Here is a 22,612-nt window from a genome sequence, read left to right as displayed (position 1 = left end):
CACCCAGAGCCTCCTGCTCAGAGGAGGGTGAGGGCCCTGCCTGCAGTCCTCCTGTACCCAACCTGTTGTGTCCCAGCAAACAGAGTGCCCGTTTTGCACCCCAACTTTGACATGGGTGCCCCGTGGCTGCAGTCGTGCCTGTTTGGTCCCTGGGCCAGTGGGTGCGCTGTGTGATTTTCGAGGCTGCTTTCCCGTCCCCTCCTCCCAAACCAAACCCACAGGCTGGGAAAGCCCCAGGGCCAGGCTCAAAGATAGGGAAAGAAGCAAACCCCAGGCAGGAGGGGACCAGCAGCAGCACGAGCCGTCATTTAATGTGCAAGACTGGCAACAAAAGACTTAGGGCACCGAATCTGGAGCAAAGAGTCATCTCCAGGGGAGTCCTTGCTCCTTGGTGGGGGAAGCCAGCGGTAGGGCAAGGGCTGCAGAGAGCATCTGGAGAGATGTCTTCAGCAGGCTAAGCCTCAGGGAAGATCAGGAAGCCGGAAAAGATGCTGTCAGACCCTTCGATCCCCACGATGGCATTCTTCTCCGTTGGCTCCAGCCAGACGGACTCGTTCACTGCCATCTTGAGCACCACACCGCCGGTGGTGATCTGGTAGCTGCTGTGCACGTAGTCACAGAAGGTCACCACCACGTCGCCCTTGCTGCCACCCCGGCCCTTTTTCATTCTGAGGCACAGGCTGCCCTTGGACGTGACGTGGTAGGTAAAGTAGTAGATGCCTGGCACGCGGCAGGTGAAGCGGCCATAGCGGTTCTCGTAGTGACCCTTCTCGTTCGTGATGACACGGTCAAAGCGGATGGGCTGCTCCCGGCGTGGGAAGACGCTGATCGTCCTGGCAGCTGAGAAGGCGGACTTGAGGGTGGCCTTGTAGTCCCCAGAGTCTCCCTGGGGGCCGGGGGGTCCCATGGGGCCCTGCAGTCCCTTTGAACCTGTGGGACCCCTGGGGCCAATCTTCCCGGGGTGGCCTGGTGCTCCTGGGTCCCCCTTCTCCCCAATTTCTCCTTCATCCTCCGCCTGGCCAGGGGGACCTAAAAAGCAGGAGGAAGAGGTGTTGTGGTCACAGCTGAGCCCCATGGGTCTGCAGAGGGGACGCTGTGAAGGAAACCACAGGGACCTGTGCTGGGGTCTGGGTGAGTGGAGACCCTTGCCCACCTCGCAGGCATGGCTCCCCTTGCTCTCTGCCCGTGTACACCCTCCATCCCCAGGTCCCTCACGGTGTTCTTTTCATGGCGTTCCTGTCTGCCCATCCCCTTCTGTCCCTGAGCATCACCTGTGCCTGATAACACCTCAAAGGGCCTTGTATAAAGTGGTATCTGCTGTACCACTTTCCCCCCAGCCGTGTGCTTTTCACCACATTTTTTTTCTTTTCTTTTTTTTTTTTTTTTTTCTGCTCTTGGTGTTTGTAAGATGATATTTTCCACACCTGCAGCCTACTCCTTACCTCGATCACCCTTTGGGCCATTCTGGCCATCTCTGCCATTGCTGCCAGGCTGGCCTGGTGCCCCTGGGATGCCCGGGATGGTGCCGTAAGTCTTGCAGAGTGTGGCACACGCAAGCTGCCCTCCGGCTAAGCAGATCAACATCACCCACATGGTCTGCATCTTGTCTTCCCTGCTGGAGCACAAAAGGATGCTGAGGTGCTACATAGCCCCAGGCAGTGGGAGGGATGAGGAAGCCCCTCTGTGCTGCTCTGGAGGAAGATGCCTAGAAGTACTCCTGGGTGACACCACGAATAAGGGAAAACGTCTCGTTGTGGATCTAAATCCACCCTTCTCATCACCTTGGAGTGAACAACCCTTCTGGGCAGGTTGGGAGGGATTGTCAGTCTCTTCCCACGTCAACAAGTGTCCAGAGCTTCAGCCACATGAATACCTGTGACAAGTTAGCCCATCCCAGAGGATCGATGCCCAGCCTCGTTGTGCTGCTGCCAGGAGTCTATGCTTGAGATAGCCGTGCTGCACAGGAGGGACGCAAAGGTATGTCCTGCAGGTCCCTGCTCTGAGTCCCCACTGTTCCCTCACAGGAGAGATTCTTCATCCCATCTTAGGACCACAAAGTACAGGGCCAAATCCTTCCCCAGGCCAGAGCAGTTTCAAGCCCTTGCTTTCCACCACTATGTCTGAGGAACACCTTTAATCTTTGCAGATAGAAAAGATATCATCCAACTTGCCCTCCTAACCCCCGTGGCTTCCCCTTCTGTCCTGCCACCTGCTTGCTTTCATCCCAGAAGTATTTCTGTATCTAACTAGCCTAACTGGGACAGTCATCTGGGCTTCCAGTCCCTGGGGTCCCATCTTCCTTCTGCCCTCCCTGCATCCCACAGCTCAGCTCCTTCCCCCAGCTCCTGGTGCAGCCAGGGGTGGGCTAAGCACCGGGCACAGAGAAGTGCCAGTGACACAAGGAGTGATTGTCCCCCTTGTGCTTCTGGGTCCCCCATGTGCTCCTACCTGCAGGAGGGAGCTGCTTCTCAGCCTTCCAGGCAGCCTGCTCTTACCCTGAGCTTCTCGTTGCACAGACCGGGAAGCAGAGCAGGACACCCCAGCGTCCTGCTTGGAAATGACCCTGGAGGGAAGCAGAAGTTTGCTGCGAGGATTGTTGTGAAAGAATCTGGCCACATCCTTTTTTTTTATCTTTAGCTCATTGTCACTTTCATATCCCTTATGAATGCCATCTGTCAGCTCAGCAGAACATGAAGTCCTCAAACAGCAACCTGGGGTCCCTCAGGTGAACAGCTCTGGCCCTGGGGAGCAGGGGGATGTTCGCCATGCCCTGGGGGGTCTCTGTGCCTTGCTCAGCTCTGCTTGCTCTGGGGAACACTGCCATGAGCTCAGTGCAAATTCAGGGCAGTCCCTCAGGAGAGAGGAGCATTGCATGCATGCTTTGTTTAGGCTTCTCTGCACATACCCAGCTCTGTTGGGAGGACACACCAGCCCAGAGGATGTGACATGGCCTGAGCATCTATCACCTTGAAACCAACCCCCAGGTTCTCCTAAATGTTGTGAATGGAAGTGGTTATACCCTGCAATAAAAGTGTTTCCAATTCCACTTTCTGTTGGTGCCCTTTGGAGGTAAAGCGTAGACCATTGGGAGGAGAAGAGCTCTCCTTCTCCAGTGTGCCGCGTGCCATCAAGAAAAAGCTCCACTAGGTTTTGGTGGGTTCTCTAGCCTCCACAGACATCAGCTCCTTCTCTCCGTCTCTGGGAGGCCTCTTGTGCTTCCCCTGCCCTGTCCCTTCCGTGTCCCCTGTGGGTAACACCCTTCCTGGTCCAGGTCCCTGCAGAGCTAACCCTGAACCTCTGGGCTTTATTACCCCTCGTGGAAGTCTTGCTTGGTGGCACCAAGCCACACACCAGCCTGCTCCAGTGGGGCAGCTCACTGTTGTCCTACCACACCAGGTGGAGGTGGCACATGTCCTGGGATGTGGCTCAGATCCCTTCCCCAGAGGGTCACTGCAGTGCTGAGTGGTCACTGAGGGTGACAGCAGAAGTCACCAAGGAAGAGCTGTTTCCCAAAGCCATGTCCACTCAGCCCCTTTCAGCCAGGAGCTGGCCACCATGCACTATGTCGCTGTGAAAACCACGGTCTCTCTTGAAGGAGTTTCTTGGGTTCAGCCCAAGGCTGGGTTTTGTCTCTGCCAACCCCCTGCTATTCCCTGTTGCTATCATGCAACACCCTCAGGCACCCCTTGGCCATTTCTTCCCAGTTAGCAGCGACGTCTTTGTCCCCGGATAAATTTCTGGTGCCTGCACTGTGCAGGTTGAGGTGGCGGAGCCCTCTGGCTGTCATCTGAAACTGGGGAGGGGGTAAGTGCCTGGTGAGGCTGGGTCCCTGGGGATGTCCCAGCTGCCTGACACCTGGCTACAAGGCTTGCTGTGTGGGCAACTGAATTGCATCCACTTGGATGGAAAGGGCCCCTTCCTGGGGGCGTCTTGTCCCCCTTAAGTGAGCACTGCTCAAGGGGAGGGTCCCCTTCCTGCTGTCAGTGCATCTGAGGGCCCTACCGAGTGAGCAAAGCCAGCGTTGTGAATGGTTTGTGATGCTCACTGGTGCTGAGCACAGCCCAGACAGTGAGGGCTCAGGGACGTCCAGACATCGTGCAGGCAAACAGACGGTTCACATATACACGCACTCATGTGCATGCCACAGCCAGCCAGCCACACATGGGCTCCACCTGCAGAAAGGCAAATCATGAAGAAAAAACGATGCTCGGCCAGGCATACTGGGGAAGGATTTATTGACACTTTCCACAACCAGCTCATGGCAAAGCTGTTGCTTGCAGCCTGCTCCAGGACCCCTGACTGTCCCCGGTGCATCCAGTGTGGGAAGGGGAGAGACACAGAAAGACCCTTGAGCCCTGGCTCCAGCAGCACAAGGTAACGGGGTGTTATCAGGGCAGTGCTTGGGAGGTGGAAATGTCTCGCTGCACAAGGCAGTGCCAACAGGACTCCAGGGGCTCGGTGCTGTCACTGCAGGCACAGATCCAGCTGGATGTGCCTGGCCCCCTTGTTCAGTGACTGTCTGCACGCAATCCCCAAGCCAGGGGATTGTGGCTGGGGCGGACTCGCTTGCTGGGGCTTCCCACCCAGCAGAGAAACCTGGGACATGAGCAATGGCCTGGCAGCGAGCAACAGAATTTGCAGGGCAGGGCAAAGGGCTTGGTGTGCTGGGCTGAGCTCAGGTGCTCCCCTATTCTGGGAAGAGCAGGAACCCCGAGAAGACGCTGTCGGAGCCACCGATGCCCACCATGCCATTGTAGTCATTCACCTCCAGCCAGACCTCGTTCCCAGCCTCCAGGTGGAGGAGGATACCACCTGAGCTGACCTGCATGGTGTTGGTCTTGTGGTCACAGAAGCTGGCCATCTTTCTCATGTTCTTGTATAGCATGACGCAGAGGTTGGCTGTCTGTGAGCTGTGGAAGACGAAGTAGTAGAGGCCAGGGACCTTGCAGGTGAACTTGCCTGTGGTGGTGTTGTAGTCGTTGTTGGTGTTGGTGATGATGTGGTTGAAGATCACGGGGATGTTCTTTAAGGGGTGCTCAGCAGTCTGCCTCGTCACTGAAAATGCCGACTGGTGCTTCTGCTTGTAGCTGCCTGGCATGCCTGGCTCTCCGGCAGTGCCCATCTCCCCGGGGTCTCCAGGGGGACCAGGGGGACCGACGGGGCCGGTCTTGCCTGGCAGGCCAGGAGTGCCTGGCTCCCCTTTCATACCCTTGGGACCTCGTGTAGCGGGAATGGCTGGGATGCCTGTGGAGCGGTGGGGAGGGAAGGAGTTAGCCACAACGAAAGGACATGGGGAGAGGCTCCCCCAGACTCTTTCCCTTAGACAGAAGAGGGTTGTTTCCTCTCCTTCTGCCCCGTCTGCGGACTCTGGGAACATCAAGCACTTCTCCAAGTGCAGGGACACTGCTCTCCATGACCGGCAACTAAGGCAGACCGGCCATGGCAGACTCAGTGCCTGTCGTTTGACAGCCTTCATGGTTCCCCTCTTTGCTCACTCACCTGGCTCGCCTTTGGCTCCCTTCAGCCCATCTCGGCCATCCTTGCCTGGCACACCCGGCATGCCTGGCAGGCCTGGAGCCCCATAGCAGCTGTGGGAGGGATCTCCGGTCACTGCAGACCCCAGGTGCAGAGGTAGGAGAGTGAGGGCCAGACAGAACTGCTCCCAAAATCTCTGCCTCATTTTGGAGCTCTGGAGAGTGGAAAGGGAAAGAAAGTGCTGGGATGAGGTGCCATGGCAGGGCGGCTTTCAGTCCATGAAGCAGAGGAGGCTCAGTGCTATGAGGGTCACAGCAGCTGGAGCCTTCAATATTACCTTCCCCATACCCATTGCCAGTTGGTGGGGAGGCCAATATGTGGAAACAGACCCTGGTATCATCACCAACCCCAGGGCAGCCACTGGTGGTACTAGGGGGTTAGACTTTCGGTCTGGGCAGGGCCATGAGGGCTTGTGGTATCCGCTGCCAGCCCCAAGCTCTGCTGGTTCAGCACCCCCAAGTCCCCTGCAGACATACACACCACTGCAGAGCAGTGCACCAAGCTGCCCTGAGGCTGGAGCTCCAGGCTGCACCGAGCTGATCTCACCCTTCCTCCAGCAGCAGCCTGCCTTTTTCTGCACAAGAGGATCGAGTTCCCATCAGCTGGGGATCTCCCAGCACAGTCCCTGGCCCAGGGGAATGGGTCTTCCACCGGGGAGGAAAGGCATGCATGCCTCCACAAGACGTGAGCAGCTGGAGTGCCTGGCAGTGCTTCTGCCACCTCCACAGCACCCAGCACTGCACCGTGCTGCCGGACCCGTGCGGCCCACCCCAAAGGAACTGTACAGCACCTCTTACCTCCAGCAGGGGAGCAGGGTGTGGGATCCTGCGCTGTGGAGCCCTGTGTGTTGAGGGCACTGCCTGCTGGCTCTGCACGACCTGCGTCTCTCTGCAACACCCTCCTGGAGGAAGTCACAGTTAGGAAAGAGCCCGATAGGGACACACAGCCCCTTACTGGCCCCCATCCAAGTTTCACATCCTCCTGCCTGATTATTTTCTCTGAGCAAGCATTTCCCTGGCTGTCCTGCAAGACCTGTGCTTGTGCCAGGCTTTGTCACTGCAGCAGCAGGGGCTGGGAGAACAGAAGTACAGGCGTGGCTGGACAGGGAACTTCTGCTGAGTCTCCAAGAGAAAAGGAGAGTTTATGTTCGGTGGAAGAAGGGACAGGCAATTCGGGGCAAGTACAAGGAAGTTGCCAGCATATGCAGAGAGAAAATCAGAAAGGCTAAAGCCCACATGAGCACAACGTGGCCACTGTGGTTAAAGATAACAAAAAAATGTTTTTACAAATATATTAACGGTAAGAGGAGGGCCAAGGAGAATCTCCATCCATTACTAGATGCAGGGGGGAACATGACTACTGAGGATAAGGAAAAGGCTGAGGTTCTTAATGACGTCTTTACATCTGTCTTTACTAGCCAGACCACTTATCCTCGGGGTACTCAGCCTCCTGACCTGGAAGTCTGGGACAGGGAGCAGAAGAACCTCCCCACAGTTCAGGTGGAAACAGTTAGAGACCTGCTGCTCCACCTGAGCTGTCACAAGTCCATGGGGCCAGAGGGGATCCACCCGAGGGTGCTGAGAGAGCTGGCAGATGTGATTGCTGGGACACTTTCCAACATCTATCAGTGGTCATGGTCATCCAGAGAGGTCCCTGATGACTGGAGACTTGCTATTGTGACGCCCATCTATAGGAAGGGTTGTAAGGAGGATCCAGGGAACTACAGGCCTGTCAGCCTGACCTCAGTGCCAGGAAAGGTGATGGAACAGGTCATCTTGAATGCAATCACGCAACGTATGCGGTACATTCGAGGGATCAGGCCCAGCCAGCACGGGTTCAGGAAAGGCAAGTCCTGCCTGACCAACCTCATCTCCTCCTGTGACCAGGTGACCCGCCTGGTGGGTGAGGGAAAGGCTGTTGACGTAGTCTGCCTAGACTTCAGCAAAACCTTTTGACATAGTTTCCCACAATATTCTCCTGGAGAAGCTGGCAGCCCATGGCTGGGACAGGCACACTCTGCTGGGTTACAAACTGGCTGGGCGGCCGGGCCCAGAGAGTGGTGGTGAACGGCTGGTCCCAGAGACTTCCCCCATTCCTCCCTGTAAGTGAAGGCTCTGCTCATACACTCAGTTCCCTCCTGTCCCACCTTTGCAGCTGGGGTCTGTTCTTAGCTAGAGACAAGCTGGGATCACTTCTCTCCCTGGGCAGCTGGGACAGCCCAGGACATCAACAGTGTGCTGCAAGTGCATGAGTAGGAAAGAAAACACAAGCAGTTGTCGGGGAAGAAGGGGTTTATTTGTACTGATGAGGACAATGTGAGAGGTAACACCAGCCTTGCACCAGAAAGGCATTTACAGTGGTTAGTGTAGCAAAAGCAGTGGCACGCAGTGATTTCATGCTTGGGAACAAAGAGCCAGAGAACAGCCCCAGTGACAACTGATCCCCTTTGGTGCAGGGTCAGAGCACACAGGAGCTGAAAGGGCTATTGGGGCCAGGAGTCCTTGGCCTCCAGGAGGCAGCAGGATGGTCTGCCTGGATCCCACAAACAAGAGCAGGCTCATCACAGCCTGGAGGGAACTGCTAGGGAGGTCTTGGCATTGCAGTGGCCACCCGCAGCCTGGCTGCTTGGTGACACCGGCAGAAGCACACGACCTGGCTGGCTGTTAAATTTGAGGCCATTGCCTTTGCTGTGATAAAAGGCCGCTCACAGGGCTCAAACACACAGAGGCACGCACACAGCAATGCTCTGATGCTAAGCAGGTTAGCTCTGGGCCAGCAAGTCATGAGATTGATGGTCCGTCAGCCCGTCTGTGGGAAGAGCATGAAGCCGCTGAAGACGCTGTCTGCCTCAGAGCCGCTGTAAATCTGGCTGCCCTTCACGGGGTCAGTGCTCACTGAGACCTGGTCACCCACGGCCAGGCTCAGCACACTGCTGCCCGAGTTCACCTGCAGGATGTTGCGGCTGTTGTTGTCGCAGAAGCTGACCACGCGCTCCCTGTTCTTGGTGATGCTCAGGCAGAGGTCTCCGATGGAGACCACTTGGAAGGCAAAGTAGTAGAGCCCGGGGATGCGGCAGGTGAACTGTCCGCTCTGGGCGCTGTAGGAGTTCTCCTGGTTGGTGATGATGTTGTCGAACACCACCGTGTTGCCCCGGTGCGTCTGGGACTTCCGTGAGGCAGAGAAGGCAGGACGTGGCTGCTCCAGGATATTGCCAGCCTTTCCCTTGGCCCCTCTCCGTCCTGGCTGCCCTGGCAGCCCATGGGGGCCAGGTGGACCATGGAAGCCCCGGTTTCCTGGGTTGCCAGGAGGCCCCGGCTCACCTTCATCCCCTTTGGGTCCCCGGATGCCTGTCCTTGGTGCCGGTTTCCCTGGGGAGAGACATTGAGGTGATGTTCATGCCGTAGCTGGCACGCCTGGCATTGCCCGAGCGGCTCCTGCAGCCCACTCTGCTCCTGCCAAGAGGTTCGAGGCTCCCAGGCCACCCACACTGCGCATCCCTGGCTGCCCCTTACCTGGTTCTCCCATGTCACCCTTCTGCCCTGGCCTCCCATTGAGGCCAGGGACCCCGGGGAATCCGTCTTTGCCATCCGGTGCCCGACACACCTCCTCCTCAGGCAGGGCTGTGCCCAGCACTGCTGCTAGGGTGCTGGCTGCCAGCCAAAGACCGAGACGCATCCTGCCTCCCTGCAAGCACAGGAGAGGGGGAATTTGGGATGGAGGCAAGATCACAGCAAACATGCACGTGGTGCACACAGTGACAGATGCACCTTGGACGCAGACATGCAAGTATAAACATGGGTTTTCATCCAGACACGTGGACATGTGCAATGCACAGACACAAGTGTGCATGCACAGACCCACCACACCACCTACGTGTTGTCTAATTCAGGTAGCCAGAAACCATGTTGGAATGTTGAAAATAATTTCCCTGTTTCGTTGTGTGATCTGAAATCACTGATGTTACTGAAAAGCTCTGACACGTGCCCATGGCTGGGCTGTGGGAGAGCCTGGGACGCAGAGCAGGGTGTAAAGCCTCTGGTGCATGTCCTGGGGATGGGTGGTCGCACAAGCTGCATGAAGAAGTTGTCTCCTCCCGTGTTTGGGGAGTAAGCACTGATGTATTGGGCAGCACTCCCATAGGATGGAGAGCACAGGTGAGGAAAGGGTGTAAAGAGACACAGTAGAGGAGAGAGAAACAGGAAAGGAATAAACAGTAAAAGGATAAAAAAAAAAAAAAAAAAGCACGAGGGATGTAGGTCCCCAGCACGCAGACCTGGAAGAGAAGAGGGATGTCCTGAACACATACCAAAGCCTGGGACAATCATTCTGGGAACGGCCTGCAGAACCCAGCAGTGTCCACATCCACATGGTGGAGTGAGGACGGATTTACCCCTCTGCATCACCTTCTCCCCCTTTTCCTACTTCAGACTCCTGGGGAGTCTGGGGGACAAGTGGAATAAGGATGAGGACAGGGAGCTAAAACTGGAGAGAGGTGGCAGAAGAGGCATGTGTCCCCAGCTGTCCGGGGTGACTTACCTCCTGGCAGGGGTGAGAAGGGAGCAGTGAGAATCGGCAGCTCTGTTTGCTGGCAGCTCTTCCTCAGGAGCAGGGGGGAAGAGAAGCAGGGAGGGCGGGATGTCCTTGCATGCACAGAGGTTTACATGGTTGCAGAAGAGAAGTGCCAAGTTTCACTTCTTTCCACAGTTCCCTTTCTGCCCTCGACCATGGATGTGCCGGTCACAGTCAGGGAACAGCCTGGTCAGCAAAAGTGCTGGCCCCTCCTGGGACCTCAGAGAAGTCCAGCAGTACGGGGAAACGCCAAGGTGGAGGAGGCCCAAAGGCACGACAAGGCCCTGCTGCTGCAGGAGGTGGCCGCTCCAGCGGCCATGCAAGGGATGCTCCCCTCGGGACGGCAGGCAGAGCACGGCTGCCTGATGCCCAGCCTCTCCTCTCTTGCCAGCGCTTCCCAGGGTTCCCCCTGGATGTGACCCAGCATCTTCTCCCCCAGCCTGTTCAGGAAAATGGCTCTTCGGGCGCTTCTGATGCTGCCTTTTTGCAGCCCTGTTCCCCTTCCTGCTGGCTTGGCCTGACAGAGACGAGGTGTGCTGCCTGCTGCTGGCACTGCCATCCCCTTCAGGGTGCTAGTGGTCAGCATATGGGGCACGGTGGCATCCATCCAGTGGTACCCAGTCTGATAAAAAGGCCGGAGGGCATGTCTTCTGAGAAGAGTCTGAGGACACGTTGTTCGTCTAATTTGGAGAAAAGGAGGTTGAGAAGTGAACTCATGGCTCTCTACAACTTCCTGAGAAGGAGAAATAGAGAGGGTCTCATCTCTTTGCTCACTAAAGGTAGGATCATAGAATCAGAGAACAGCTTGTGTTGGAAGGGACCTTAAAGGTCATCCAGTTCCAACCCCCCTGCCATGGGCAGGGATGCCACTCACTAGATCAGGTTGCCCAGGGCCTCGTCCAACCTGGTCATGAACACCTCCAGGGATGGGGCATCCACAGCTTCTCTGAGCAGCCAGTGCCGGTGCCTCACCACCACCCAAGTGAAGAGCTTCCTCCTAACCTCTAATCTAAATCTCCCCTCTTTTAGTTTAAAACCATTCCCCCTTGTCCTGTCATTATATGCCCTAGCAAAAAGTCACTCTCCATCTTTTTTATAAGCCCCCTTTAAGTATTGAAAAGCTGCAGTGAGGTCATCCCAGAGCCTTCTCTTCTCCAGGCTGAACATCCCCAGCTCTCTCAGCCTCTCTTCACACGAGAAGTGCTCCAGCCCTCTGATTATTTTCATGGCCCTCCTCTGATCCTGCTCTAACTGCTCTACATCCTTTTTGTGCCCCAGACCTGGACGCAGTACTCCAAGTTGAGCCCCACAAGGGCAGAGCAGAGGGGGGACAATCCCCTCTCTCCCCTGCTGCCCACTCCTCTGTTGATGCAGCCCAGGATGCAGTTGCCCTTCTGGGCTGCAAGTGCACATTGCTGGCTCATGTCGAGCTTTTTATCCACCAGAACCCCCAAGTCCTTCTCTGCAGGGCTGCTCTCAATGAGTTCTCCCAGTCTGTGCTCATGTCTGGGATTGCCCTGACCCAGGTGCAGCTCCTTGCACTTGGACTTGTTGAACTTCATTAGGTTCACCTGGGCCCACTTCTCAAGCTTGTCCAGGTCCCTTTAGATGGCAGATGCATGGGAATGGCACAAAGCTGTGCCAGAAGAGGTTAGGGAAAAATTCTTTGCCTTGAGAATGGTCGAGCACTGGAACAGGCTTCCTAGCAAGGTGGTTGATGTCCCATGCCTGTCAGTATTAAAGAGGCATTTGGATAATGCCCTCAATAATATGTTTTACCTTTTGGTTAGCCCTAAAGTGGTCAGGCAGGTGGACTCAATGATATTTGTAGGTCCCTTCCAACTGAACTGTTTTGTGCTATGCTATGCTATGTTATGCTATGCCATGCTGTTCTAGTAAAAACTCAACCATGGAGACTCTTGCACACAAAACTTTGCTCATCACTATATCTCCATTAATAATTACCTTTGGAGAACTATCACTGAGCTGGTCTTTAATTCACATCCCCTCTTAATGCAATATAATACACATTTTTAATCAAAATGTCAAGCCCATAATAAATCAGATGCCCAGAAGAAAAAGCAATTTTATTCTATCAACATAGTTCCTCTGTCAAGTAGGCCTGTAATCATGTCAAGAAAAGATGACAGGTGAGTTTGAAAAGACCTACCTTACAAAAAATGGTGTTTCTGGACAGTAATTGTATTTCTACCCTATTGCCCTTTGTTAATATACAGCCAAAATGAGACCACGCCATCATTTCGTCCAGGGTTGATGGATGTCCTGGTGCTCACGTGTCCTCTGTCCCTGACTGTCTCCTTAACCTCACTTAAATGCTGAATTACAAGGGGCTGGCCACGGATTTCCAGCATCTCATGGAAGCTGGTGTTGGGCCGGAAAGCACCTCCTCCAGGTCCTTGAGCCCCCTGAGCAGCGCTTAGCCCCATTAGCTTGAGTCTGGGGGATGTCGTGGTTCAGCCAGGTCTTCCTTGCCCATCTTCTGAGCACCTCCTTTTGATCTGCATCTCGGACACCCGTGGCCCAGAGGAGCTGCAGGCTGTGGTGGCCACCGAATGGCTCAGTCCTGGTGGCTTCAGCAAGCCACGAGGTGGCAGTGCTGTCTTAGCCACGCGTGGTGGCGTCGCCCCGGAGATGCCCGAGATCCCACAGACCGCATCTCAGGATGTTCGACTGCACGTCTGGGATAAGCACGTCCTGCCATAGCACCGATAAATCACAGCTCGAGAGCCAGAATAAATCAGCTCCCCGGTAGGTCCACAGATGCGTTTCCCTGAGACTGGGAGCAGTTTGGCACCCCCCATGTGGTGTTCTTTCAGTGAGGGCCAAGCCAGTGGGAGGTGTGAGGGGTAGCAAAGCCCTGGTAGGTTATTTCTGGAGTGACAAGAAGCCTCGTGCTGGTGGTGTAGCACCGCTGCTGACAGGCTCTGGCACACAGAAGGGGTTGGGATAACGGAGGGAAGCCCCAGGGGACATGAAATGACTCCATGCCCAAGGCAGACAGGAAAATAGGTGTACGTGGGAGAAGCTACAGGATGAAAGTGCTCTGCAGAGCACTTGGTGGTCCCACATCCAACCCCAAAGAGGACAGATCTGTGCCCTCCTTTGCCTTCTTGCTGCCCTCTTGTCTGGTGGTGCCAGGCAAGATAGGTCAGTGCCAGCCCAGCCTTGCAGCACTTCATGGAAGAAAAATTACCCCTGCAAAGCCTCCTCCCTGTGTTCCCAGTGCTGGCAAGCACACATGAGTTGCCTGACAGCAGACAACAGGGAGAGATGCTCCTCTGCTGCCTTCCCTGCTGGGGATCCCCTGCAGTGCTGAGCAGTGATGGGCAGGAGCTCTCAGAGGAAGATAAATCAGGTAGCTAGCACCCACCTGTCACTGTGCAGGAGGCAGTGACAAAGACAGGTGGTGGACAATCATCAGCGCTGCCAGGTACCGCACACATCACCACTTTCAGTCACTGGCATCCCGATCTGCCTCCCGCACCCGCCGGGTGTGTGGGACTGCTCAGAGCATCTGTGTGTCTGCAGTCACTGATGGCTTCACAATGCCTGAATAACCGAGCCCCTTCCACTGGAAAGCTGTGATTTTGCTGTTGTTGAGATGGCCTGTCCCAAAATGCCCAGCCCTGCTGACCACCAGATAAACTTCCTGCAAGGTGTTACGATGTTGGCGTGGATTCAGAAGTGTCCCAGGTTTCAAACAGTGAAAAAAGAAGCCGAAATGGTTCAGGTGCCCTGGAAGGATTTCCTGAGATGCCAGCTGAAAATCAGGCTGCACAGGTACTTGACACTCAATGTGTAAAATGTGTTAAATGCTGTTCCAGGAGAACATGACAGATTGCTTTACACAGAGCACGTGCGAGGGACAAAGACAGGTATAGGCTTTAAAAGCCAGAATTTCATGCTCTAGCCCTTGCTCACTGTCTCCTGGCATTGGTGCACATCCTTGTTGGCTCATGGGATGAGGGGAGATAGATCAATGCTGAGCTGCCCTGGGCAATGCTGGGAAAGCTTGTCCCATCCCTCCTCTTCTTGGTCTATGCTATGGATGTCAGTGTTTTGCATTACTAGACATCTACCAGTTAATTTGGCTGATTGTTTACCATTCTTTAATTTATCTATTATTTATTTATTCACTTGTGTAACAAGCAGTTTCAGACCGATCACTTTGGCATGTAAATGAGCTGCTTTAGTGCTTGTCACTGAAATTTGTAGATTGGAAGAGTTTGCAATCAAACACAGCCAGAATCTAAATTACATTTCAGGCAATAGTAGCTGGGAGAAGACGGGCAGGATGTACCATAAATAAGATGGGATCAGAGTAGGGTGCCCAGAGCTATACCGTCAACATGCCAGGAGCCCCAAGGCATGCAACAGGAGTACCTGCTTTGCAGTGCCAAAGTGTGTCTGGCAGGGCTAGCACTGCTTTGGGGCTGGTTCCCCAGGGAAAACAGAGGAAGCAAAATGGTGGGAGCTGGCCTGTGACCAAGCATTACTTGCACTGGTCTCTGAAGAGGGCTGGTTAGCCTAGCATGATGAGAATTATGCACACACGGGACGATAAGTGACGTTCACCAGGCATAGTGCTATTAAGTCCCATTAGGGTTTGTGAAAGGACCTGAGAGATCTCATTCCCAGCTGCTTGCTCATTGCAGGAGTATTTCCAATACTAAATCGAGGTGATCATTGCTTTGCCTACCTAATTCTTGAAAACCCTGCAAGGACAGAAATCACCCACCTCTCTGGAGACATGTCTCAAGACTGAACCACACAACAGCGAGGAATTGTTTCCTAATGTCCATCCTGGATCTTTTAAGATCCAATTTGTGGCCAATTGTTACACCATTTAGCACTGATGTGGAGTGTTTGGCTCCATCTTTCTTGCAATTGCTCCCAGGTAGCTTCAGTTGTGGTAGCTCCCACCTTATCCTCCACCTCATCTGGCTGGCTACAGCCCAGAACGGGTGCCCTGCCAACCCCCCACCCCCCAGCTGGTAATAAGGATGAATAATTTCCCTTGACCTACTGGCCACAATCCTCCGAATGTAGCATAAAGTGCAGTTTGTCTTATCTGTGGTTTGCTCACGTTCAGCCTGGTGTCCACTGCTTCACACACGAACCCTTCCCTGCTCCAGCAATGAGTTCCCAGCTTGTAGTTTGGGGTTTTTCCCACCCCATGTGCAGAAGGTGGTGCTTATTGTAGGCCAAGAAGAGAGAGCCCACAGTACCTTCTGAACATCCTCAAGGATTTAAAAACTGGCTTGAGAAATACAAACCCTAGTCCTTCCTTCCTTTTTTCAGCTATTGGCTTGATGCTATCGACTCAGGAGACAAGGCTCTCTTGGAGACTCCCTGGACAGTGTGATGTTCCCTTCCAAATCCAAAGTGATGGACATAACGGAGGGGTGTGTGTAGGAGGGGCACCGGGTCCTTGTCCCTGGGCTTTGTTTTGACTCCCCAGTCCTGACTATGTGGGGTTTGCACTCTTTGGGGCTGTCAGGCTAAGGCAGGACGGTCCTGAATCCTTCCACAACAGAGAGATGAAGACGGGGAAATATCAGTTGCTTGTCTGGCTCTCACAGAGCCTGATGTGCCCTTATGGAGGGCGATGCCTGGGTGAGTCTGACAGTGTCTGAAAATACACCAGGCACAGACATTTTGTCCCAGAGGAGCAGGGATCGCCGTGCACCTCTTTGCAGTGACACCGTGATTCCCACTGGGCTGAGGTGCAGCGTGCAACTTTCCTTGCACCCCACTGCTCCCTGTGCACAGACAGACCCCGCTGCTGCCACAAGCTCTCCTGCCCACGCAGCAGATTATTGTGTGCCCTTCCCAGGCTCCTTTCTATGCCAGGGTCTGGCTTTCCTAACATAATGCCTCGAAAACGGAGTGGAAGTTTCCTGCAGGCTAGTGTGAGTATTAACTGGGTCAGTGGCAGCTGGAGGTCCCTGCCAGCTGGAGACTATTACAACTTATTTCTATTACAACTCGCTTACCACGGTAGCTTCTCCAGGAACTCAGCTTCCTTCTAAGTGACCTTGGCTGCTGGATCGATCTGAAGTTACAAACTCACTTCTCACGTCTGCTCAATTTGGAGGGTGTGTGATTGCTGCTTCGGAGGCTTTGATTGCTTTTGCTTCTGGCTGGTGGGACCCCGGCTGGTGCCTTGCAGGCACCATTAGCAAAACTCCGGCTTAGCAGATTTGCTGAGGAATATCCTGACCAAGCCACAGCAGGGCAGGGCAGAGCAAGGCCTGGTGTTTTCAAAGCAGCCTGTGATGGGCTGGAGGGATGCCTCCTTGTCATTGTCCCCTCTGGGCCACAACTGAGCTCTCCTGTAGCAGACACAAGGCTTTATTCTGGTTTATTCTTTATTTTTATCTGGGCTCTGGTTCCCCGGGGCAAAGCAGCACCAGTGTGATCCTCACGTGTGTTGAATCCTGTAAGGCTCTTTCATTAGCTTGACAGCTCGTTAGCCTCTGCAGGCAGACCCCAGCCTCTCTGCTTCTGCTGTGCTCCCTCCCTCCTCTGCACGACCATTGCTTTCCGATGAGGAGACAGCCCATTCCTGGCCCAGGAGGCCACTTTTTCACTTGAAATTATATTAACTATTCTGGATCCCCTCCCACACGCATTGCCTGAGTCCTCTCCCCTCTCTCTGCAGGCAGAGGTCAGACCTGTGTCCTTGCTGCCAGCTCAGAAGCAAATCGATTGGCATCTTCCAGGATGCGATTGCAGTCCTTGGTGAGCCTGCGTGGGAGGCAATCGTGTGGGCCTGGCACGGACGGTCTGGCCTGGAAGTTATTCTTCACTCGAATTCTTAATTTCAGAGTTGCACTGAGGGATGGGAAGACTCCTGGCTTCTAATTAATTACTGAGTTCCCCGTAATTGATGCAATTTACTGCCAACCTATCTTTTTTATTGCACTGTGAAGAAAGTCATTCTGTAACACTATTTTCTCGAATGCCCTAGTGAGTGGCTGTAAGACATGCCCTGAAACTCATCTCCAGGCTCTGTATCTGGGTAGAAGTTTGTACCAGGAGACAGAAGAAGCCTGTGGTCTTGTGCCCTATCACCAAAATGTTCACACAGGAGGTACCAGGGGACCCACACATGGCACTGGGGGAGCATGGCCTGGTAGAGGGCCTTGGGCAGTGGGCCTTGGTCTTGTGGAGCTGAGCCTGGTGAGCACAGATTCCCTAGCACGAGGACGAGCACAATCCAACACATGTAAGACCCTACAGCTGGGCATTTTGCATTACATGGAACAGATGTTGTAATTTACAGTTCAGATTCAACCTGTAATTGGACATATTTATCCACATTAATCTTCACGGGGAGGTGCTGCCGTCCTGCCTTCTGGTTTCAGGATCTTGGGGATGGGCAGATCAGGCAACAATATTTCTTGGTAGCTCTAATCCTGGTAAGCCCTGAGCTGTTCAAATTAATTTATTTGAGGAAGCCAAATGGAGCCTCTCATTTGCTGCAACTGTACAAGTTTAGCACGTTGTGTCTCCTGTTCTCAGTCCTGAGCTGGGCAGGCTCCCAAATCCACTAAAACTGCACACTGGTAGGACCGGTGGAAAATAGTCCTTGTCTTTTCTCAAGCAGTGACTATCCCGCTTTGGTGCAATGTCTCCTGGGTAAGGCCATATCCTTGTGCACGGAGCCATGCTGTTGTGTCTTGCTGGGGCTTAAGAGGGGATTTTACTGAGCCCTTCAAATTGTCTCACTCACTAATTAATGACTGGGTTTCAGTTTCGGAACATGCACTTAGATAAACTGCATAAGTGCATTTCATTAATCTTAATTAATGATTTAAGTACTCAGAAGCCTCTGCTAAGGCCCTGTGATTGATGACAGCTAGCTGGCTGTATCATCGTGCTTTGGTCCTTCGGCATCCTTGACTGTGCAGTGGTGATACGGGCACTGATCCTCCTTGCTTTCCCCTTGCCTGCTGCCTTCAGATCCAGAGGTCACCTTTCAGAAATCGTTTAGTGACAATTCACACCTTCTGCTAGACAGGACATCCTCCTGAATTTAAACCCAGCATGTCTCTGTGCAACCACAGAAGCAATGCATGCCAGTTACTAGGGTTGATAAAAAATAGGCTTTGTAAAGAACAGCTGTGCAAACCGGGCAAAGAATTGCACTTCAGGCCCCTGCAAAGCAGTTTCCTCACAGCTGCAAGGGTGATGGAGCACACAGGGTGCAAATATGTTGCATGCCATCCTACTGGACATGGGTAGTGGGTTTGCGTGGCAGGGTTTGTGTAGCAGGGGGCCATAGGGGTGGCTTCTGTGAGAAGAATCCAGAAGCTGTCCCATGTTAGAAAAGGGGCCTGCTGCTGGCCAGAGCCGAGCTAATAAACAATGTTGTTTTCGCCTCTGTGAGAGCGTATATAAGAAAGGGAAAAAAAAAAAAGGCAACAGCTGGGAGAGAGAGGAGTAAGAAACATCCTTGCAGACAGAATCGCAGAATCACAGAATGTTAGGGATTTTGGAAGGGACCTTGAAAGATCACCTAGTCCAATCCCCCTGCTGGAGCAGGAACACCTGGATCGGGGCACACAGGAATGCATGCAGGCGGGTTTTGAATGTCTCCAGAGAAGGAGACTCCACAACCCCCTGGGCAGCCTGTCCCAGTGCTCCGTCACCCTCACTGGGAAAAAGTTTTGTCATATTTAAGACACCTGATTGGGGTGGTTCATGAAAGGCAAGTCCTGCCTGACCAACCTCATCTCCTCCGGTGACTGGGACTTCAGCAAAACCTTTTGACATAGTTTCCCACAATATTCTCCTGGAGAAGCTGGCAGCCCATGGCTGGGACAGGTACACGCTTTGCTGGGTTACAAACTGGCTGGGCGGCCGGGCCCAGAGAGTGGTGGTGAACGGGGTGAAATCCAGCTGGTCACCAGTGGTGTTCCCCAGGGGTCGGTGTTGGGGCCCATCCTCGTTAATATCTTTATTGATGACTTGGATGAGGGAATTGAGTGCACCCTCAGTAAGTTTGCAGATGACACCAAGCTGGGGGGAAGTGTCGATGTGCCGGAGGGCAGGAAGGCCCTGCAGAGGGACCTGGACAGGATGGGTCGATGGGCACAGGCTGAAGGGATGAGGTTCAACATGGCCAAGTGCCGGGTCCTGCACTTGGGGCACAGCAACCCCATGCAGCGCTACAGGCTTGGGGCAGAGTGGATGGAAAGCTGTGCAGAGGAAAAGGATCTAACCGCAATCTAAATGGTCCTTTGTGGGATGCCCCAACTCAGGGTGAACTCTCAGTCCAGTGTCCTAAAACCAGGCTCTGGAAAGGAGGAAATGTTGCTGTCTGATTGTGCTTTGGGGGCGGTTGTTTGGATCAGACTGAGAATGGATAAATAATCTGCATGCAAAGTGTTTTCCTCACGCACAGCTGGCTCACATGACAGATATAGGAATCAGGCAGCCAGGGAAGGTTTATTATACCTGGGATTATAGAAGTGTCTGACAACTGCTTACTGTAAGCTGGCCAGAGGTAAAGGATGCTCTGCATTTTGATGAGAGTGAGTGAACAGCAGCAGCAGCCAGGGGACGGGCTGCTGCAACCTGTTTTTCCTGAGGATCTGTCACAAAAGTGACTCGGGATATTCCCTGACTGAGGAGGAAAGGGACACAAGGGCAGATTTGCAAAGTTTTCCTGAAGTTAGTCATGAACATGAGAACCCTCCTCCGTTAGGAAAATGAGGGAGAGACCCCCATTAAAAATTGCAGCAGCTTACTTACAGTTGGCAACAAAATGCTGTGCAAGCACATCCAGGCACATCATTACACCAAGTCCTGACTCCGCAAATCGTCTTCCCTCGTTGCATTGCGCAGTGGGACTCCCGGCACAGCCTTAGGACAGGTGCAGCCTTAGGTTGGCTCTAGTCCTCTGCTTCCATCCCCAGAGACCTTGCTTTTCTCCAGAGCTGAAGTTATCTCGGAACAGGACTTTTAGTGCTGCTCCCAGTACACCCCATGAAAACGCTTAGGCTGGTTTCCACACCTACGCACCAAGCTCCTGCCTGCACCCCTTGTTCCTCCCTGCCTTTCCCAGGGCAGTGACCCTCCTGCAACGGACAGGGACGCAGCCTCTGCAATGGCAACAGCTCCCCTCCAAGACAGGGAGGAGAGCCAGCTCCACCTGGGTGGAGTAGCTGGAAATAGCCTTTTGCGAACCATTTTTAGCAGTTCATTTAGGATTGTGTTTTGCCAGCAAAACCTCCACATGCTGTTTATCTCTCTTAGCGCAAGGCTGCTATATAATATATAATAATAATATTGCAAAATGAAGCAGCGTGTATGCAGCTCCTCGGCAGCACAGAGCTGCTCATGCAGCAGGAGGGATTCAGGCGAGCACAGAGAGTGGCTTCAAAGTGCCATTATTAATTCACACTCACATTCATTGTAATAACACCTTGAATCACAGCAAATTCATCTGGTGTTAACCACTTGGTGCAAGCAAGGGTCTTTCCAGGGGAAGAAGCTTGTACAAAGGAGCATGCTGGCTGTGCAAGTGCAGCTTCAGGACTGCTCATCGATGCAATCAATGCTCATCAAAGCACTGGCTGTGCTGGGCTCAGGGGCCTGACCCTGGTGGTGCTGGTGGCTTTGCTTGTTATCAGCAACCTTCACATCTCACAAAGTTTCATAGAATCATAGAATGGTTTGGGTTGAAAGGGAGCTTAAAGACCATCTAGTTCCACGCCCCTGCTATGGGACCAGACCAGGTTGCTCCAAGCCCCATCCAACCCGGCCTTGAACACTTCCAGCGATGGGACACTCACAGCTTCTCTGGGCAACTTCTTTCTCTTCTGTCTTTCCAGAGAGTGGGCAGGGTGCTTTGAAGCACTGAGGTGGTTGCTGTGACCCAGTAGCCAGGGATGGCTCAGATGTGGAACTTCACTGGGAGGTGAGTGCCGCACCTGGACCTCCTCCAGGCTTTGAGCTTTGCCCAGCTCTCTGTTCAGGGACTGCACCAGAGGCACAGCTTCCTTTTTTTTTTTTTTTTATTTTTTTGCAAAGAGGGGGTAACTTAACACAGTGTGTACTTCACCCCGGCACTAACCCTGCGAAGGTGCCATAAAAAGATCTACACTAGGGGAAAATGTGCCTGTGACAGTGGGTAAGTTTGGCACAGGTATTTTTGCAATCAGCTCACTGTTTCTTGCTTCTCTGCCAACAGGGCCACAGCTAAGGAGAGCAAGTTTTGATGACCGCTTACAAGTTGTGGAGAGAAAATGAAATGGCAGGCCTGCCTGCAGGGCATGGCAGCTCTGGGAGCGCTTCTTGCCTGCTGCTGGGGCAGGGTTGTGGAAAGCAGCAGCAGGGTTTCGTGCCACACTTCCAGGCCAGCAGCTTCTGGAAGGACATTTCGTGCCCAAAATGCCTTCTGTCAAAATGCCTTATCCCAGGCAGGCTGCAGCAGAGCTGGGTGCGAGGAGATGCTCTGGACTCAGCACAGCCAGGCGGGGACAGTAAATCCTTCTGAAAGCGCTGGCTGATCAGAATATTTGCATTGTTTTTCTGGCCTTTTCTGATGTACTAATGAAGTGCTTTGAGGCATAGCGTGAGTGAATGTGCTTCCTCAGCACGGTTACTCTGGGCAATGTCTGTTAAAGGAAGCCTGCTCTGCATGCTTGGTTATTAAGATACATTATTTACAGGGAGACAGAGAGAAAGCAAGACGTGCAATCAGTAATGACAGTGTAATGCTGCATCCTGGCTAAGGTGGGCTCATTTCAGAGACATACATTTTAACAAGGCCAGTTGCAAGGTCACACATCAAAGGCTGAGGCAGGAAGGTCACAGTTATCAGATGGGGTCTGTATCCTGGGAAGCAGTGCCCTTGGAAGAAGACTGGAGGTCGTAGCAGGCAGTGGCACCATCAGAGAAGTGCTGTGGCTGTGGGGGCAAACACAGAGCTGGTGTGAGCAAGGTAGAGGGGTGCTGAGGCGTGGAGGGGAGCAGCAGAGGGACAGGACCTCCCTGCCTGTCTGTCCAAGCCCTTGCAAAGATGTGATGTGGCCACTGGCTCTCTCAGAATTGAGGAGAGGGTGTGGGAGAGCAAAACAGAGCCTGTGTCTGGGTTCTGGAAGCAAAGAAGATGCTCATTTATCAAAGCTTGTAGCAAAAGGCAGACAGGAAGAGGCACAATGACTTGGAACTAAAACGTGCCCAGGAAAACAAAGCATATGATGCAAATATAGATATACTTATCTTTAGATATATTTAATATATTTAATGTATTAATATATTTAATATATTTAATCTAAATCCCTGTTACTGTTTCAGAGGATGAATGAAGCTAGATAGGGCTGTCACCAAGAATCACAGCTAGCACAGCCTGTCAGAGATGGGACCTTTCCCCTTGCTCTCCAAAGGTGCTCAGCACTCCCTGCAGGATGTGTGCACAAGCTTTGTACTCAGAGAAACCACGATGAACCTTGAAGACCTCCTTGTACTATTC

The 22,612-nt window shown here is 53.4% G+C and overlaps 3 protein-coding genes across 6 annotated transcripts; all 3 read right to left on the bottom strand.

Annotated features, from left to right (window-relative positions):
* Positions 1–283: 283 nt before the first annotated feature.
* On the bottom strand, positions 284–2,611 carry C1QB (complement C1q B chain). 4 transcript variants are annotated; one of them, XM_040533661.1, is made up of 3 exons: positions 2,496–2,611; positions 1,443–1,612; positions 284–1,029 (listed from the first exon to the last, which is right to left on the bottom strand). In XM_040533661.1, the coding sequence occupies exons 2-3, from the start codon at positions 1,600–1,602 to the stop codon at positions 455–457; spliced, it is 735 nt and encodes a 244-aa protein (XP_040389595.1). In that variant the 5' UTR covers positions 1,603–1,612; positions 2,496–2,611; the 3' UTR covers positions 284–454. The 4 variants fall into 4 exon arrangements, with proteins under 4 accessions (XP_040389595.1, XP_040389594.1, XP_040389593.1 ...); XM_040533660.1 differs by having other exon boundaries at positions 1,443–1,615; positions 2,449–2,603; XM_040533659.1 differs by having other exon boundaries at positions 2,449–2,603.
* Positions 2,612–4,218: 1,607 nt separating this feature from the next.
* On the bottom strand, positions 4,219–6,533 carry C1QC (complement C1q C chain). The gene is given in 5 exon segments (XM_040533664.1): positions 4,219–5,244; positions 5,500–5,689; positions 6,333–6,368; positions 6,370–6,403; positions 6,405–6,533. Coding segments are annotated over 5 exon segments (912 nt in total). The 5' UTR covers positions 6,500–6,533; the 3' UTR covers positions 4,219–4,687.
* A 1,275-nt stretch (positions 6,534–7,808) lies between these two features.
* On the bottom strand, positions 7,809–10,228 carry C1QA (complement C1q A chain). Its single transcript, XM_040533667.1, has 3 exons — positions 10,072–10,228; positions 9,048–9,219; positions 7,809–8,903 (listed from the first exon to the last, which is right to left on the bottom strand). The coding sequence occupies exons 2-3, from the start codon at positions 9,208–9,210 to the stop codon at positions 8,335–8,337; spliced, it is 732 nt and encodes a 243-aa protein (XP_040389601.1). The 5' UTR covers positions 9,211–9,219; positions 10,072–10,228; the 3' UTR covers positions 7,809–8,334.
* Between the last annotated feature and the right edge of the window lie 12,384 nt (positions 10,229–22,612).

The sequence above is a fragment of the Cygnus olor genome, chromosome 21 (genome assembly GCF_009769625.2).
Source record: "Cygnus olor isolate bCygOlo1 chromosome 21, bCygOlo1.pri.v2, whole genome shotgun sequence".
In the NCBI taxonomy this organism is placed as follows: Eukaryota; Metazoa; Chordata; class Aves; order Anseriformes; family Anatidae; genus Cygnus; species Cygnus olor.
Note: the sequence above shows the minus strand (reverse complement) of the source record. Positions and strands in the feature narration are given on the sequence as shown.

Coding starts and splice junctions, on each gene's coding strand:
- C1QB (XM_040533661.1), bottom strand. CDS start 1,602: ATGCAGACCATGTGGGTGATGTTGATCTGCTTAGCCGGAGGGCAGCTT. Junction 1,030..1,442: donor TGGCCCAAAGGGTGATCGAG/GTAAGGAGTAGG, acceptor CCTGCTTTTTAG/GTCCCCCTGGCCAGGCGGAG.
- C1QA (XM_040533667.1), bottom strand. CDS start 9,210: ATGCGTCTCGGTCTTTGGCTGGCAGCCAGCACCCTAGCAGCAGTGCTG. Junction 8,904..9,047: donor GGGTGACATGGGAGAACCAG/GTAAGGGGCAGC, acceptor GTCTCTCCCCAG/GGAAACCGGCACCAAGGACA.